Below are 18,047 nucleotides of genomic sequence, written 5' to 3'. Positions count from 1 at the left end.
GGTCGATACAACTTGACCAGAGGTTGTAAATATCGAAGTCCTTTCCCATTCAGGATTTTGTGGCAGAGACACATGGCTTTAAAGGAAACTCTCTTCCTCACAGGAAAGCAGTGTAGTTTGGCAAGAGCTGGCCCCATGGACGTGTGCCTCAAGATATTCTGCAGCAACCGTGCTGCCGCATTCTGCACTCATTGGATTTTTACCAGTCTACCATGGGAGGCTCCTTGGTATAACACATTACAATAGTTCAACCTGAACATAACCAGTGCCTGGACTACTGATTTCCTGGCAGCCTCTTGGAGAATGCTCAAGATTTTACTCAGGATTTTCCAACTACCAAAACACTTAACCGCCAGACAACAAATCTGGCTGTCAAATGATAGATTGGTTTCAAACCAGATTCCGAGGTTCTTCACTTTCGGCTAGGGAGTCTGTACTGGGCCAAGTACGTCAGGCCACCATGTCGAAGACTGAATAGACTTTCCTTACTAAGAGAACCTCCGTTTTTCCAGCATTAATCCTGAGGCAACTCTGATCCATCCACTTCGTTAAATCGCCCAGGCAAGATCTAAGCCGGGCTGCAGAGACTCCTTCATCCTGAAACTGGGTGATGATGAACTGCATGTCATCAGCGTACAACATGATGTTGAAGCTGAGGCGCTCTATGACATCTGTAAGGGGGCACATGTATAGATCGCACAATGTGGGACTCAGAGCAGCACTTCCGGTTTGACACAACCTCAGAAGAAAACGGTTTTGAACCACCTGGAAGGTGCGATTCTGGAGGAATGAACCTAGCCAGCTCAGAGCTGTCTCACCAACACCTTAGTTCCATAGCCGCTCCAACAAAAGGCTGTGAGATACGGTGTCAAAGGCAGCGCTTAGGTCTAGCATTATCAGTGCAGCAGCTTTGCCCCATTCAGCTGTCTAAGGGTTTCGGATGCTAGCAGTAGTGTCAACTCTGTACTGAACTGCGGATGTAAGTCTGTTTGGGTCTCATGCAGTAAATCTCAGCCTTAACAAAACTCATCAGCAGTTTATTTTCATGTTTCTCTGCCACTTTGGAAAGAAATAGCAGAGAGATGGGTCTCACATTTTCTGACTTAGCAGGGTACAAAGTAGAGTTTTTCAAAAGTGCACAACAATGACCTGCTTCCACCTTGAGGGGAGTTGCCCCAATACAAAATGATTTAGCAGGTCACACATTCCAGGTGGAATTGCCTCCCTCGTCCCAGAATCATGGGAGAAGCCGGATCATTTGGGGAGCCTGATTTCACCTTACCCATCAGAGCCCCCAGTTCATCTATGGTTAGGGTATTGAAACTAGAGAGCCCTGTCTTAGCATTTGATGGTTCAAACCAAGCTTCACAGCATGGGGCATCCCTCACAGCCATCGGGAAGGAATCATAGATGTTGGAAACCGTATCCCGAACGAAATGGGCAATCAGATTGCAGCCCTCCACAGCTGGGGCAATGACTGCAGAAATCTGATCCAAAGAGGATAGTGATTTTACATTAGTGAATAGCTCCAGTGAGGAGTTCAAAGTTTGCTCGATCTTATTAGCATAAAAATGGCTGTGTGTATTTCTAATCTGTTTGTGATAGTCCTTCAGTGCCTTACGATACTTAGCTTGATCCAGGGCACTGAAGATTCACGGCACGGGTCTGGACCACCACATCTTTTCTCTGTTGTCGTAGTAAGTACTGTACGTCTCTTCTGGCAGACCTGGGGTGCTACTCAAGTTCCAATCATCACATAGCAGCTCTGAGTACATTGCACAATGTTCACAGGCAGCGGCCCTCAGATTTCTCTTTGGCCATGCACTTAAGATGGCATCCTCTTCAGGTCACAACGCTGGATAGAGTGATGGCACTATATTCACCACAGCAATGCACAAGGCGACGGCCCTTAAGATTCACCACAGCCTCCACCTGGCATAGTGGGGTTACAAACAATGCTCACGGGCAGACCTCCCAATCAGTGCGGGGGTCCTGATGGACCAGAATGTCACACTCCGCTGCCGGGACCCACTCGTCAGGATCCCCACTTAACCTTTCTCCCTCCAGGCAATCTCCTTTTCCTCACAGAGTCATCTGACCTCAGGTCAAGCAGAAGCTGGTGCTCCAGGCGAGTGTTCTTGATTCTCCAGGGTGATGTCCATTCAGCAGCATGAGAGACTAGCAGACCATCAGTCCCTAGTCAACCAGCATTGCTCATACTTAGCTTCTCCACATTGATGAACTGCTTCGGTTTGATAATTTGGGAGTCTCAAGCTCCTTTTGTATAATCCTTTTCCAGACACAAATGTGCTTTTTGCCTCTGCTTTTTAAGTTCGTGTTCTGGCTGTTTCCCACTTTGAAGTGCCCATTATTGTGTCTTGATCTTCCTCCATAGAATATTCTATCACGGCCGGCAGGAGTGTCTCCAAATCTGACACCACCAAAACACAGGCCATGGGAGTGACTAGAGGATCATATCTGGATGTCGGCCTCAGTGATGTTTATCAAAGTGTTATGAAAGGCCCCAAACCCTACTCTTTGATTCCCTTATCAACCCCATCTCCTTCCTGAGATGTACCCTGACGTCTTTGACCAGTGACATCTCTCTAGAGACATAGAGCCCCTTGCGAAGTATACTGACCAGCCTGGGTATTCCTTCCTCCAGTGTGTATCCCACCCTGCTCTTAGAAATGCTGCAGTCCACAAATCTGTCTTGGGGGCAGGAAGGCTCCTCTCCCTCCATATACGCCTCCATCAAGCCCTGGATCGCTCCAAATGAAACCTAGAAACCTCCATGTAATTTTTCCTTCACAAACACACATATATACCAGCGCTGACTTGTGTACTGTACCACTTCACAAGTGCACATACATCCCAGCAATTATTGATCGTGAAGGCATAGGCCTGAGTAGCAAGCTTGAAGATCTGAAGGCCAAAGAGATAGAAAAATCAAAAAAGGGCCTCCAAAGATATTTCTACTTCTACTGTGACAAATCCTTTTGCTCCACAGGACTAAGATGATGAGCATCCAGAGAAAACGAATCCAAAAGAGATGAACCACCACTGCATTCCTTTTCAACTTCAAAGGTACATCGACAGCATGTTCACCGTCAGCAGTTGGATCTTTGTCAGTACTAAAGCACCACCACCATTCGGCATCTGGAAGATCTTTGATGTCAAAACGCTCCCACAATCCGATGTCTTCCTCTCGACTGATGTCATACCACTCGACATCAAGGCACACTTCACCGATGAGACCTCTATCAATGCTAAGAAACTCTACGTTGGAGCATTATTCTGATTCACACAGGTCGACATTGAGTATATCATTATCTTCTGCACTATCAGTAGGAGAATGTCAGGTTGTCCCTCCTAATACGAACACAGCTACTTGGAGCTGTGTTTCAGGATTATTGACAAGGATCATGTGCAAACACCTTTGAGACTGTTAAATTAACCACCTCCAAGGACAATGAAGGGGATGGTTTCAGGACCAACCTTAATGTCTCTTATCAGGCAACGGCCTCATTCGTCTAAAAGAATGAGGTCTTTATCCAGGCCTTAAGAATTAACCACGACAGACACCATAATTATTTCTGTCGCAAAATATTAATCAACGAAGCTGTCATCAGCTGTGGAGACATAAACATGAATGTTCAACAGAACGATCTCCTTCATTATTAACTAAATGAGACATAGACACATCTTCTTCTGATACGCTCCAATCCTAGAGTGTCCCACATGGATAACTCACTAACTTTCAGAATGTCCAAGCCAGAGGTACTGCAAAACGGAATATTCCTCTGGAAAGCAACTTACATGGCCATCTCAGCAATTACAGGGACCCTACACACTCGTTTACCACCCAGACTATTACTTCCTCTAGTTTATGGCCTCTAGGAGCCCTCAAAGAACAACATTTTGTATTTCTAATCCTGTAACCGCTCGCGTTTGAAAAATAATACAGGCCACTAGGACAGGCTCAGGCATTCCTTTGGCTTGACTCAGAATCTGACGCTGTCATACTGTCAGTAGTCAGAAAACGCCACTCAAGAGAATAGATGCTGCAGTAAAGAAGATCTATGGTACTGCTGCCCCTGCCATTAAGGCTGCCAGTAGTATGGCCAACTTAGGGAGTTACGGTCAAGCTCTCTGGCAAACATTAAAAAATTGTGATAAAGAGTTGCCTAGAGAAAGACAACAGGATTTTACTGAAATAGTTCAATAAAGCCTTTTAATATTAAGTCTCATCATACATGCCTCAGTAGACTCTGTTAATCTGATATCAGAGTACTATCCTAGGATAACCATAAGAAGATCATCCTGGATCCTCAGTCTTCCATTCTCAGGATCCTCGCTGTTTGGACAACATACAGAAGAGGAGATGACCTGCATGAGAAATGAAATGGAAACCTTAAAAGCGGCGGAGTTAGAGGAAAGGAAAAAATATTACAGGTCTCATTTTTGCTACAAAGATTCCACATACTATCAGCAGCAGAGTGCTCCTCAGGGAGGTGGCTGTATCTCACATCATCTAGAGGAGCTGTGATGCATAGCAAGCAACAAATGATTGTGCATGCTGTATATTTGCTTCATTTCAGTGGGCTGCTGTCCTAGAGCGTTTGTGTGTTCAAGGCTTGTGGACGCCGAAAGAGAATGAAAATTGATCCTAACTGTTGTGGTGGAAAGTTTCAATTCTATTAAGGACACGGAGGCGAGGATTATGCTGAACTCTCTTTGCTTTTATTAATTAGCAGCCTTTAATAAAAACATCTGCTTTAAACTTTAAAAAAAGCACACAAAAAATCTTCAATCTTTTTTCCTAAAAGAAAAATATTTAAAACTAAAAATTCCATGAGTCCTTGGGAGAACACTCCCACAACAACCAATGGCATCACAGCTGTAGTCCGCAGGAGTAGCCAATCCGGACCTCCGATTGCTCGATATAGTCCTTCCTTGACTGTGATCTCCCTCTTTCAGTGCTCTAGTCAAGCCTCCATCTATTTCTCACTGGTCCAGCTCATGCCTTCTGCTGCTATGACCAAAGATAAGAGTTATGTTGGATCTACATTTTATGTACATACACAATTCTTAAAGATCTGTTTGTGGAAACATCATCAACCAAGTCTTAGAGCATACATTAATAACATCCGTTATCATAAACTTTGTACTCACGCCCTTGGGTGGAATCCAAACAGAGAATGCCTTCTCACCCAGTGGGATAATCTTCGCCTCCGTGTCCTTAATAGACTGAAACTTTCCTACACAACAGGAACAATTTTCATTCTGTATCAGGACCGGAGGCGAGGATTATGCTGATTCAAAGCTTGCTCACCACCAAATGAGCCATATCCAGCACCAGCTTGAAGTAAATCTCTTGAACATAGAATCTGTTGAGCAATCCGCAGGATTCATAATATCCTCTAGTCTCGCTCCTAGAGAGAATTCCTTAGAAGCCATGGCTCCTCTAGTGGATTGTGCCCCGAAAGGTGGTTAGGTTGATACCTGCATCCTTCATAACCCATTGCACCCATCGTGCAATATTGGGAGAGGGCACTGCTGCATGCGGTTTCCTCAGAGCAATCAGAAGTTGTCTCTCACCCGGGGGGTTCGAAACGCCTCAGACATTTGTTCGTATGCTTTTAGACATGGAACCACACATAGTTTTGGGGAGTCTAGAAAGGCTGGATAGATAATAGTCCTCATATTGGATTTTGCCCTTCTGCAGATTGTGATTGACACCCCTGTAGAATAAATAATCCTACCAGTTCTATCCAGGGCTCGGACATCTGATACTCGTCTGCGAGAAACTAGACACAATAGCAATGCCATCTTGGCAGAAAGTTTCTTACGAGAGAGGAACCTGTTCGGCTGCCAAGAAAGGAAAAGATTGAGTACCTGATTAACGTCTCAAAGCGCCGAGCACCTCAGGGCAGGAGGGAGAGACAGTTTAATTCCCTTAAGTAATCGGCAGACGAAAGGTTGCCCCCACCGGCACACCGTCCACCGGGGAGTGACCTGCAGAGATGGTAGATCTAAAGATGTTAATAGACCTACATGCCAAGCCTTCAGTGGCTAGATCTGCTAAAAAATTAAAAACCTGAATGACATCCGCGACCACGTGATCCAAACCCCTTCGTAGACACCAACATGACTATTGTGTCCAAGTTGATTTGTACCACTTGACCATGTTGTCTGCCCATGCCTTAGAGGAGCACTCCTCAGCTTGGCGCGAAAGCCCTGGTATCAACCATCGTCTCCTGTAATCCACCATGCCATCAAGGGAAGGGAGCCCTTCAATACTAATTGGTGGCTAATCCGATCTGGATTGAGAAGGATGTGAGGAAACTGGAGGAGTTGGAAGGAAAATCCTAGGAAAGTTCCAGCAGAACTGAAAACCACACTTGAGATCTCCAAGCCGGCGTGACCATTACTACTTCTGCATGTTGGCACCGGATCTGAACCTATACTCGAATGATCATGGCGAAAGGGGGAAAGGCATATCCCTTCTCTGATGCCCAATCCTGTAAAAAGGCATCCGTCGCGGCCGCCAGAGGATCCGGTCTCCAGCTGAAAAACCAGGGCAACTGGTGGTCTAGCCGGGATGCAAACAGGTCCATATAAAACAGGCCCCACCTGGTCTGTAACTGTGCAAACACTCCCGGATCCAGTTTCCAGAGGCTGGAGTCCCAAAGGTAACGGAAGTGCAAATCCACCACCTGGTTCTCCTGTTCTCGTAGGTATTCTGCTGTGACCGAGACTTGATGGTCCAGGCAGTATTGCCAAAAAGTTGGTCACTAGGTACTTTGGACTGTGTGCCCCTAAGTTTTTTTTTATTAAGTACTTTATTAACTTTTTCAAAAACAACCAAGAGATTATTATTCCTTCCGTATATCAGTTGCAATTACATATGAAAATCGTACAGTCTATCTCACATTGCCACAATACAGCAGGCAATTTATAGCAAATGACATAATGTTTTTTGTCTACACCCCCTACCGTCCCCATCTATACATCAACCTATAAGTAGATCCTAGTACAGTGTAGCAAGTTAGTTCCCCTTTGTGTCAGTACGTAGCCGCTGGGGCTCACTAAGAAGGTTACGCCTGACCCCATGAGTCTATTCGATAGGGCTGCTTGCCCTCAACGCTTGTTCATCCGCGACGGCCAGTATAGTATCACCATCTCTAGTAGCCATATATGTTTTGTACAGTGGCCAGAAGTTCTTAGGTCTGCTACGTGGTGGGAGGAGCTCACTAAAGTTCTCAATTTGTGTGCTGCAATACAGCATGTCCCTCGACCAGTGAGCTATCGTAGGGATCGGACCACGTGACCAGCATATCGCTACCCTGCGCCTAGCAAGTAGCAAGCCCATGTCTACTCTCCTCCGTGCTCCGTTAGGCATTCGCTTGTGTGCCCCCAAGTTGGTTGACGTATCTGACTGCTGACACGTTGTCCATCTTAAACAATACACTTGAGTGAGCTCTGTCCTCCGTCCAACATCTGACTGTAAATGAGCTGTCGAAGAGCTCCAAACAGTTGATATGCAGTGCCTGCTCCTGGGTAGACCACGACCCCTGTGGAAAACTCACCACAACACGCTCCCCATCCGGATCTGCTTGTGCCTGACTCTATGATGAGATCTGGAGCCGATCCAAAGATTGCCCTCCCATTCCAGGCCTCCATGTATGAGAGCCACCATGAAATTTCTTCTAGCACCTCGTCTGTAAGGCTCACTGTCTGAGAATATGTAAGACCCTTGCAAAGGTGCGATGCTTTCAGGCGCTGCAAGGCCCGATAATGCAAGGGACCCGGGAAGATGGCCTGAATGAGAGACAGCAGCCCGACTAGGTGGGCGATCTGGCGCAGGGAAGTCCGAGGCTTCGCTAAAGTGCACCATAATCCGTGTCGAATCTTGCCAAACTTTCGTGATGACAGGCTGAGCATGGCATTCAAGGAGTTGATCGTGAACCCCAAAAATGTTGCAATGTGGGATGGAATCAGAAGGGATTTCTCCAGGTTTATTACAAATTCTAATCCTTCCATGAGGTCTATGGCTGTTTGTACCTGGACCGACAGTTGCTGGGGACATTTGGCCATGAGGAGCATGTCGTCCAAGAAGGCGATGAGACAGATGCCGCACACTCGAAGATGCTCCAGCACTGGTTTGAGAACCTTTGTGAAGCACCAAGGAGCGGAGGACAGCCCGAAAGGCAGACTTGAAGATTCAAACGCCTGCTGACGCCAAAGGAACTGAAGGAAACGCCAGTGTGGCAGGAAAATGGGGATCACCAGATATTCGTCCTTGAGGTCGAGGCATACCATCCAATCGAAGGGTCACAGGACATCCCTTAGGAGGTGAATTCCCTCCATCTTGAAATGTCTGTGTACCACCCACTCATTGAATTCCCACAAATTTATCACTGGACGTTGACCCCCATCGGCCTTGTCCACGAGAAAAATATTGCTGACAAACCCGTCGGAATGGTTAGAAGCTGGTTCGATAGCTCGCTTGGCTGACAGAGCCTGAACCTAAGTGTCTAGCAACACTTTTTCTGCTGCAGAAAACAAACTGAATCCGGGGAGGTCTTGACGCCTGGGAGGGGGTCCAATAAAACTCTATCTGAAAGCCCTGGACGGTCTGTAGGACCCATGCATCTGCTGTTAGAGCTCGCCACGCCTATGGAAAGGACTCTAGTCTACCCCCCACGTGCATAGTTGAAGAGTAAAGAACACTCACCAGAATTGGAGTTGGCAGCATGTCCTCTGGAGCCTTTCCCTCGGAAGCGCTGTGCCCTGGTACGGTAAAAGTTTGAGAAGTGGGATTGATCTTGGTAACCATTGCCTCGTCTGGAGCCTTGCCTTCTGCTGTAGGGCTGGGAAGCAAAGCGTCCGGCCGAGCTGCCAATACCACTGCCGGCCTCTTGGAAACCCCGGCAGGGGAACACCTTTTTAATGGACATCTGGGCTTATCTAACAAAGTGAAAGTGTTGACAATCTTTTTCGAGTTCCTTGACAAAGGGGTCTCCAAAGAGACCACCCTGGGTCACCACTTCCGCCTCAGAGACAGCCAGATCCCCAAAGCTTTGGATCTGCGTTTATCAGGGGAGACTGCTTGCGTTCCGTGGACAGAGCACATTTGGCTTTACCTAAAAAGATAACTGTCTTCTGCACCCATCCCAAAAAGAACTCTGGGGAAATCTCGGCACCTGACGCTTCGGCGTCCTCTGACATATCGAGTATCTTTATCAAAGGGCCCACTGCTTCTAAAAACCGCCAGGAGAGGTCATTCCCTTTCTTAGGGTCCTTTATAAACTTAGCTAGGAACGTTTCCAATTTTTGGGTCAATCTTGGGCGTTTGGGCCACTTTCCCCTCTAAACTGGGCCTAGGGCATTCTGCTCTCAAGCAGCTATGTTCTTCGTTTTCCAATGGTCTGCATAGGCGGTTGGCCACATACTCCGCTACCTTATCGAAGGGAACCCATTCCACTGACCGTGGGTGTAGAATCTGGTCCGGGTCCAGAATATAAAACTGTGTTGGTCCTAAGGGTACTTCACTGTAAGGGGGGGATGGTCTCCATGGTCTAGATGACCTTGCCTCCTCATCAGAGGGAGGGTCACGTCCTTGGTGTCTGGAGACACTAAGGGAGCTTTTAATTGGGGCTCTGGGGCTAATGAAAGCAAGCATGGCATGTTTAAACGCTCAAAGACATCCAAGTCCACCCCCTCCTCCCGTGGGCACTTCGCCGGTGCAGGCTCTGTTCTAGTGGGGATGGGTCTGGTATCGAGGAAGGGCCTGGAGCCTCTAGCACGGTCTGTGGTCTCTTTGTGCACTCGCGCGCAATGAGCTGCGCAAGGCGCTCCTCCATAGGCCCCATAGCCTCATCAACCACCCAATATATTGAGGTATCCACAGCATTATAAAAATCATCGTCCCAGGTGAAATAGCCCAAAGGATCTCCATATACCTCGTCTGAAGGCTCCATGCGGTTGGAGCAATTTAACCTTTCACTTATAGTAAGTTAGGTAGGATCAAGCAAGCCTTTCACTGATATTCAGGCAGCACCCATGGGAGGGGGTATTTGGGGCAGACTAAGACTGCTATCTGACAGACTGAGGGTGCAGTTGCAGGGATTTGTAGTGGGCAAAGACGCACCAGAAAAAGGAGTCTATGCCCTGGGAACACTCCCCCTGGTGCCAGAAATATTTTATAGGGGTTTCAACTGTTGCCCGCGAGCATGTTCCCCTAACAAATCTGCAATCAGGTATGATATAAACAGACTCCAGCAGGCATCAGCAGCAAGGGATACAGACCCTAGCTCAATAGCACAGGGCATCGTCAAGGTACATGTATGTATAGTTATATATAGTAAAACTTTGCTTACCTATTGAAACTTACCGTCACAATATTTTTGTCCTCGATATTCTTAACACAATAATTTGTCCCTCGATCTTTTTGTTTACGATATTCTGTCTAAACACCTTGAATCTCATATCAGTTGACCTTTCTATGAAGGCTTTCCAGCTGTCTGACAGCAGATTGGATCTTAATGAAAATGGACAATACCACCATGATGCACCACTTAAGGAATGCAAGTTGACATCTGGTCAAGACCCCAGTCACAGGAATCTCAAAGGATCTGGCCATGGACCCTCTGTATATTGGTAGTACATCTCCTGAGGCAACAAAACCAAAGGGCAGATTTTCAAAGTAGGTTTTAAATGCAATATCACAAATTGGTCATAGATGATGAAGTTTGCAAGAGATCGTCATGGAGTGGTCTTGTTTAGATATAGATCTATTTTCTAAGGCTCTAAACATAAACAACTGAAGCATTGCCTCCAGAAGACGAGAACCTGGGTCTCTTGGCAATGCTCTTTTGATAAACTGGTCAGAAACATTACTATTTGGTTTTTCTCTCATCCCTCCGATACCAGCAATGATCCTGAAACAGACGAGCTCCAAAGCAGAAAGGATACTGAATGCTCACACATGGCCAAGCAGTGGTGGTTCATTGATCTTCTTCGCATTCCCCTGTCCCCATACTAGAGGCTACAGTATAAACTGAATTTGGTCACAAGAAAACAAGGCCTGATATGCCATCCGATCATGCCATAACTGACTTTGTTAGCATCACTCATGCAGTCAGTCAGTATGTACATTTGAACTTGTTACAAGATTGCTTGGCTATCCTGAGAGAAGCAAAACGACTCTTACAGGGGTGTCTTATTCTGTTAAATTGAAATGACTCTGTCTATGGTGTCAACAAGAACGTTTTAATCCCATTGATAAGTTAATTTTGTACAATCTTTTTGGGAATAATTTGTGGAAATAAGTGTAATGTAGTTTCCCCAAGCTCTCAATTATTCTAACGTTTACAACTTCAGTTCCTCTACATATTTGCCGGATTATGCATTTGTGACATTGAGTCTTCAAATCTAGTTGGCCTTGCACACTTCAAATGTCTTAAAATTCATATTTATCCAGTTGTATGTGCTTTTTTGATCCACAGCTTATGATATTTAGTGAACTGCATATCTTTAAGTTTCAGTTCTGAGGTTGATCAGATGTTAGGGTGAGCTGGGGATGGGTGGAGGAGAGCAGTGGGTGTGAGAGATGTGCCCCCGCTGGCACTCATGGCCAATAATCTCCTGTGTTTTCTGATTTCTTTACAGGTAGGTTTGTCCTTCAGAGCACCTTAGATAATTAAAAAATATATTCCTCTGAAGGAGATTTTTTAATTACTTCAAAATTAATGTTATATTTAAAATAAACTCTTTAGCAGGGGTTGGTGCATAGGTGTCTAAGCATCTTGTGCACCTTCCTAAAGTGCCCAAAACTCTAGTTTCCAATCTGAGTTTAATGGATTGGCAGAAACAACTTCAGATAGGTGGAAGAGAGCAGTAAAGGAGCCCTCTACCCCAATCAGACACACATCTGCTTGAGGGAGGATTTCCTGCCGACACTCATTGCTAGTAAGCAGCCATGTTTTTTTTCTTTAAAGGTTAGTTTGTTCTTCATAGCATCTTAGGTAATTTAAAAAAAAAAATTGTGAGAAGCCCTTTTTATTTTTTTGATTTAATTCTCTCTTTTAGGCAGAATGGTTTTACTGTGGCAAAAGCTATTAAGGCAGTAGTTTATACCATGATGTTATGTGATATATATTAGGGGAGGCTGCATGTAATTGTTTCTATGGCAAATTACCTTTTGCAGCTTTTCAAGCTAAATCCTGAGATATTTCCTTGTGTTTCCAGGGAATGGCATGTGTTGGTCGCACAAAGGAGTGCACTATTGTTCCATCTAATCACTATGGACCTGTACCAGGCGTTCCAGTTGGTACAAGTTGGAAATTTAGAGTACAGGTAGGTCAATCTATTCCTATGCAGCTTTTCAGTACATGAGCACCCATTGTGCTAATTCTGTAGTCATTGGCTCAGATTATCTTGACATGCTTTCAATGAAGTCTCCATTGCCTGATTGATCAGGCCTGTGCCACTAGATTCTCAATTTGGTGGAGTTGAAAGATTAATCCTTCAGCCTGCGAAAGTAGAATTGTACATTTTGTGGGTGTCAAACATTTACAGCTTATTTTAGGGAAAATCCTTAACAATTTCACAGTATGACACCAGATTACACTTTAAGAGCGAAATGTGTTTGCCGGTATCTAGCGTGACTTTTTTACACTTTGTCAAGAAAAATAAATCTCACGAGATACCAGTAGGAGACTGGTAATAGCAGTAAATGTGTCATTTTCTGTGCTAACAAGTGTCTTGTGTACAAAAATTACGCATATCTGCATAATGCAAAATTTCCTTAAGGACATGCCTCCCTCCAAGAGAGAGAGAGATTTAAGCTCTTCCTTATTCACAAATCTATCATTATCCGAGCAAGAGTGCACCCACTTTAGTAAAAATTGCCTAAAACTTCTGAGTGTGAACCGACAGTTCTGCATCTTTACATGGTCTATCAAAATGTATAAAACATGTGTCTTCTGTTTTATATTCCACTTACTTTTATTTTTACATCCTCGTCCTATTCCTATGTTACTCTCTGTCATATTTAGGGAATGAACAGAGAATCACCATAAAATGTTGAAAAACTGCTCCCATTGTGTAAAGGAAGGCCACCATTATGCCATGGATTCTTATCAGAATTGCTGCTGTGTCCTATACAAGACAAGGGGAAGTGGGCCTTGTTATGATAGAAAAAACCTGCTGTGAGCAGTGGTCACCACTTCTTTGCTAGGAATTTCTTCCAGCTGGAAGGCTGCCATATCATGGAGTGTGTGTGTCTGTCTGTGTCTATGAATGTATGTAAACATACTCTGCTCAGAAACACGCTCAGCTTGACCTCACTTGGGCTCACACATCACCAGCACACATATGCATTCAAATAGAGACCAAGATCCTTATACATACACATATGTCCACCCACATATAGATGAGCATGCACCCCTTTATTTTATGCCACCCCCTTCAAAAAAGAAAACGTTGTGACTTGTGCATGCCATACCTCAGCCAAAATGGTCTCCTTCTGGGCTGCTCTTCTCTAGTGGAGTCCATGACCTCTCCTTTTGCAAAGGGCCTATAGAGAGGCTTATCAGAAGTCAGGACCGAACATAGGTGCCATTTGTAGGCATTTGGTGCAACCCTACGTTCTTTATTACATAAAGGCCCAAGAGCAGCTGAAACGTCCTTGACTTTGCACTCTAGGTCACTCGCAGGTCTTTGCATCTTCTGCTAGGGGATTTTGATACATATTCCTCTACTGAACCCTGGGTTTACTTTGGTAACGTAGCACGGGCACACGACTGGAGACAGAATAGAGTACACCCTGACTTGACTACCTACCCCCTTTTGCCCCTGCTCGGTCTTCATTTGTACGACCCTTGCTTCCATCGCCTAATGATATTTAAACATGCATAAATGACTTCCTCCCTTTTATACTGTATCTGTAAGGCATCATGTCTTAGATAATTTTATAGAGTACTATTACCTGCTTCGCATTATACTTCTTGTTGTGAATGATAAGACTCTTTATTTTGTCATGCCATCCAGTGACGCCACAGGTATTGGTGGATAGGATGTTGGTATTTTATTGATGAAATCCAGTAGATAATAAGCTGCCTATTTTCTCTTACTGGACCTGCGCTATCTCTGCTTCTGATGAGGCAAAGGGCATAACAAACTTATTGGGAGTCCCAGGCAGGCTCCTTTAGCTGTCATGCAAGACTTCTGTGACATCCCTCGTTTGTCAGCTATGGGCTTTGCTTGTGCAAGGGATGTAGAACTGAAGTTAATCCCTCAACCTTGCACAATCCTACAGATGGCTTGGGCTCAATGGAGTGCTTGTAGGCTCTCCTCACCTTTGCCACTTATGTACTTCTTTAGTAGGCAGTGCACTGGATAGGCGATAGGTGTGAAAATAAAGTGTCAGTATCACAGGCATTTGTATCTAGTGCTGAAAGCTGCCAGGAAGAGCCTCTTCTTTTGTGACTCTTGTTACTGGTATAGTGCAACCCAAATACATCTACCTATTAGCCAACAAGGAGCTGGGCACCTATCTGAGGACTCTTTTGGTTGGAGGTAAGTGTTCTTTTTTTTGGACGAGGTATTGATAGTGTATCCAAGAAAAGCCCTTTAAAAATGAGTAGACCATTAAACTTTATCTGTTTGTTCCCATGCAATCAGTGCAGACATCTCCAATGTCAGAAGACATTTATCATACTTTCTCAGGAACATGGCCTGTCCACCTCTGACATTTTGTATATCTGAGTGAGTTCCTTGTAACGTTTCCCAAGGGAGATCATTCAGAAACCCAGATACGCTAGTGACAATTATGACAGACCCATCCCAGGGTAGGAAGTAAACATGCTGGGCTTCACAACACAGAGTATAGGGATTGCTGCCCAGGCATAGATGCAAATTTATGTATTGGAACACATCACTGTTTAAATAGATTTAAACTCCATACATACAACAATATAAGAATTTGCGTAGTCCACTATTCAGTAAATCATTGCTCCTACTTCAGTACGGCAGGAGAAAGAATACTTTGCTGCTTGTGGAAAAGAAAAGGTAGAGATAAAGAAATAAATACACAATGCTCTGTGGGGCCATACACTGTAAGGACCCAGTAAAGAGCTGTGATTCATCCATAAGATGGCTCTACACTCCAAGATAGTATTTTCAGGACCCAACAGAAGTCTCTAAATATTTTATACTGTAGTGGCTTGCTTTTCTCCCTTACTCTGGAACAGTGCATAGTGACGAAGCAGGACGAAGCTAAGAAAGAGAAGATGACTTCCAGGTGTAACACACAGCACCCCATTTGGGGTAAAAAGGAAAATGTTTCGGAAAAGAAAGGAAAGATATCACCTCAGACAGCTGGGTTTGGGGCAGGTCAAAGAGCTACTCAGACATAAAATCTGCTCCCATTCTATGCACAAGATATGTGGTTTTGGAGATAGCTCGTCTCAAGTGATTTGGTTACATCCATGTGTATAGATAGTTGAATGGGGAGAATAATCTCTTAAAAAATTGCAGACAATATTTGCCTGTTGATCCCATCAAACCAAACATATCACACTTAAACACAATGCAGGAAAATACATATAGTAAAAGGGTAACTTGCCAAATAGGTCCTTGGCTTTTGAGACTTGGGAAAGAATATCCTCTTTCAGAAAGAAAATTCCATTATAATAAATGTGCTATTCTCAGAAAGGGAGGAAAGTAATGATAGTATTAAAAATAGTGTTATTGGGTTCGGTTACCAATGAGACCACATTGACTGCTAACATTAGTTGCAGGAAGGAATGGATAATGAATATCCAGTGTGTGTATTAATTACACAGGTTGGGGCACTTCATTAAATTGTGGAACATGCACCTTCTCAGACGTAAATTTCTGAGTAACAGTTGTAACAGATAAATCCTTTACTGATTGGGAAGCACATATACAAAGCAGGACAGCACAGGAAATATCTTTTTGTAGCTCAATCGCAGATGTAAACACATGTATTGGCACTAATGATTGTAGCATGAATACCAGCATTGTTTCCAACAACGTCTCGCATGAGAATAAAACATACTTCAAAAGAGATGAATGCACTCAAAGAGAGATAAATTTAGTGCTACCAAATAAAACATGTAATTCTAAACCTTTACATCCTGGTACCTCTGAAAATGGACTATGGAGATTGCAATGTGGCTATGCTGATAAAGAACATTTGGTTACACTTTGGCAACCGATTCAGTTGTGGATATAGGTCATTCAGAATATATAGGCCATATTAACAGTGATACTGTTTGCACCAATATGGGCAAAATAAATATGTTTTTTACATTTGGTAGCGTTGTCCTTTACATTGTACTGGACTCTCAGGATCCACTTCAGTTTCCTAAACAAAATGAAAGGACCAATCATGCACATTATTTCAAAATCAGTTAATTTAGCAGCACAACACCTGTGGTCAAAGAATGTGGGGGCCTCATTTCTTCAGAGAGATATATAAAAGTACCAAGAGCAGTTAGATTGATGACCACAATTCATTGTTATTCTGTAAAATATATATTTTTTAATGTGGTCAATGAAAAATTGTCTCATTAGTCTGCACATTGAAGCACGTCTTGACTTATCAATTTTATATCAGAGGCATGAATCTCAGGTACACATATAATGCAGTATTATTAAGAGCATTCATAATGACATGAGATAATCGATTTTGCAGTGTGAAATCTCTTCTAGATTTAACTGCTGTGTATTATTCTGACTTCTGTTGGCTGGGTCTAGAAGTGTTCTATTACAAATGCCAACACATGCAGTCTGTACATCTCACTTTGTTGTTAAATGTAAGTTCAGTATGGCCCTAACGTGACCTTCATTTTAGAATCCTTTCTTATGCCGGTGAATTTGAAGGTTTGTCAAAAGAGCTTCCAGGAAGTTCTCAAAAACAAGACAAAGCAAAAGTTGAGGGACAGTTGAAAGTTGTTCAGAGGAGAGAGTAACATGATAGACGAAGAGGTCTTGAGACTTTGTGTTTTTAGGAGGGTCTTTGACATAGAGGGACGATTGTATATATTGGAAGTGGTGTGCCTGACACCAATTTATAGTAAGAGCATGATCTATAAAGTTTGCCCTAATATTCATCGGATGTTCAACCTGAATGACGAACATCCAGCATGCATGCACTGTCTTCCAAGGGACAATAAGTCCAAAGACAGTTCAGCCAAAAACCTGAGTGCAAAGAGAGAGGAGATTACCTGCTTACTGTGTCGCAGTGGTTATATCAGGACAGTCAGAATTAGAGAGGCAGAAGAGAAATCGTCCATCTGTGGAGGAAATTGTTTTCTTGGTGAATAAGAAGACCGAGGCTGCTGAGGAAGTTCAGAAAGCCCAATTAAGGATGCACATTAATGGTTTACCTTATGAGATGAGCCGCTACCACAGCTAGTGTTTTCAGAAACCATCTCAGTGCAGCCTTTATGCCAAATGTTAAGCTGTTGAACTGGTAATGTACACCCATCATCACAAATCTGAGATATTTCCTGTGGATAAGTGGGAATTAGTCTCCTTTATATCTGTTCTAACCAAGTAGTTGTTTTTCCCTCAAGCAACGATACAAACTCTTAAAGGGCTATCATTTTGAACCTTTGCTTTTTGATGAATCTGTTCACAAATCACAGGTCCGATATTGGTTGCAATGTTTGATCTTTTTTTGGAATTAGAAAGCGCACTGAGTCATACTCCTGTGTTTCTTGCAAAGATAACTCCTCTATTATATTCTGTTGTAGCAACTCTTGTGCATCATTCTGAAGTACCTGTACTAGTTCTTTTTTCTAGTATGTTTGATTTGACTTTGTTGGAGGTTTCCGTATGAACTCTTTACAATATCCATTGTCTGTTGTTAGAGAATCCCAGGTGTTTAAGTAGTCCTTTATTCTGCCACCTGCTGGTGTTGGGTGTATCATGGGCTCTTGTACAGAGTGAATTTGTGGAACATACCAGCCCCCTAGACATATTGCCTCTGGTTTTGGCTCGTCCACAGA

General features: G+C 43.9%; 1 protein-coding gene across 1 annotated transcript in view; it reads left to right on the top strand.

Moving 5' to 3' along the window:
* Window positions 1-18,047, top strand: part of UHRF2 (ubiquitin like with PHD and ring finger domains 2) — an 898,530-nt gene that overhangs the window by 684,502 nt on the left and 195,981 nt on the right. The window contains exon 8 of the mRNA XM_085633451.1: window positions 12,256-12,363. Within this exon, the coding sequence (XP_085489577.1) occupies window positions 12,256-12,363 (108 nt within the window). The remainder of the gene's footprint in view (window positions 1-12,255; window positions 12,364-18,047) is intronic.

Source organism: Triturus cristatus, chromosome 2_1 (genome assembly GCF_964204655.1).
Source record: "Triturus cristatus chromosome 2_1, aTriCri1.1, whole genome shotgun sequence".
NCBI lineage: Eukaryota > Metazoa > Chordata > Amphibia > Caudata > Salamandridae > Triturus > Triturus cristatus.
The sequence above is the reverse complement of the archived record's forward strand: the minus strand, read 5'-3'. Positions and strand labels throughout refer to the sequence as shown.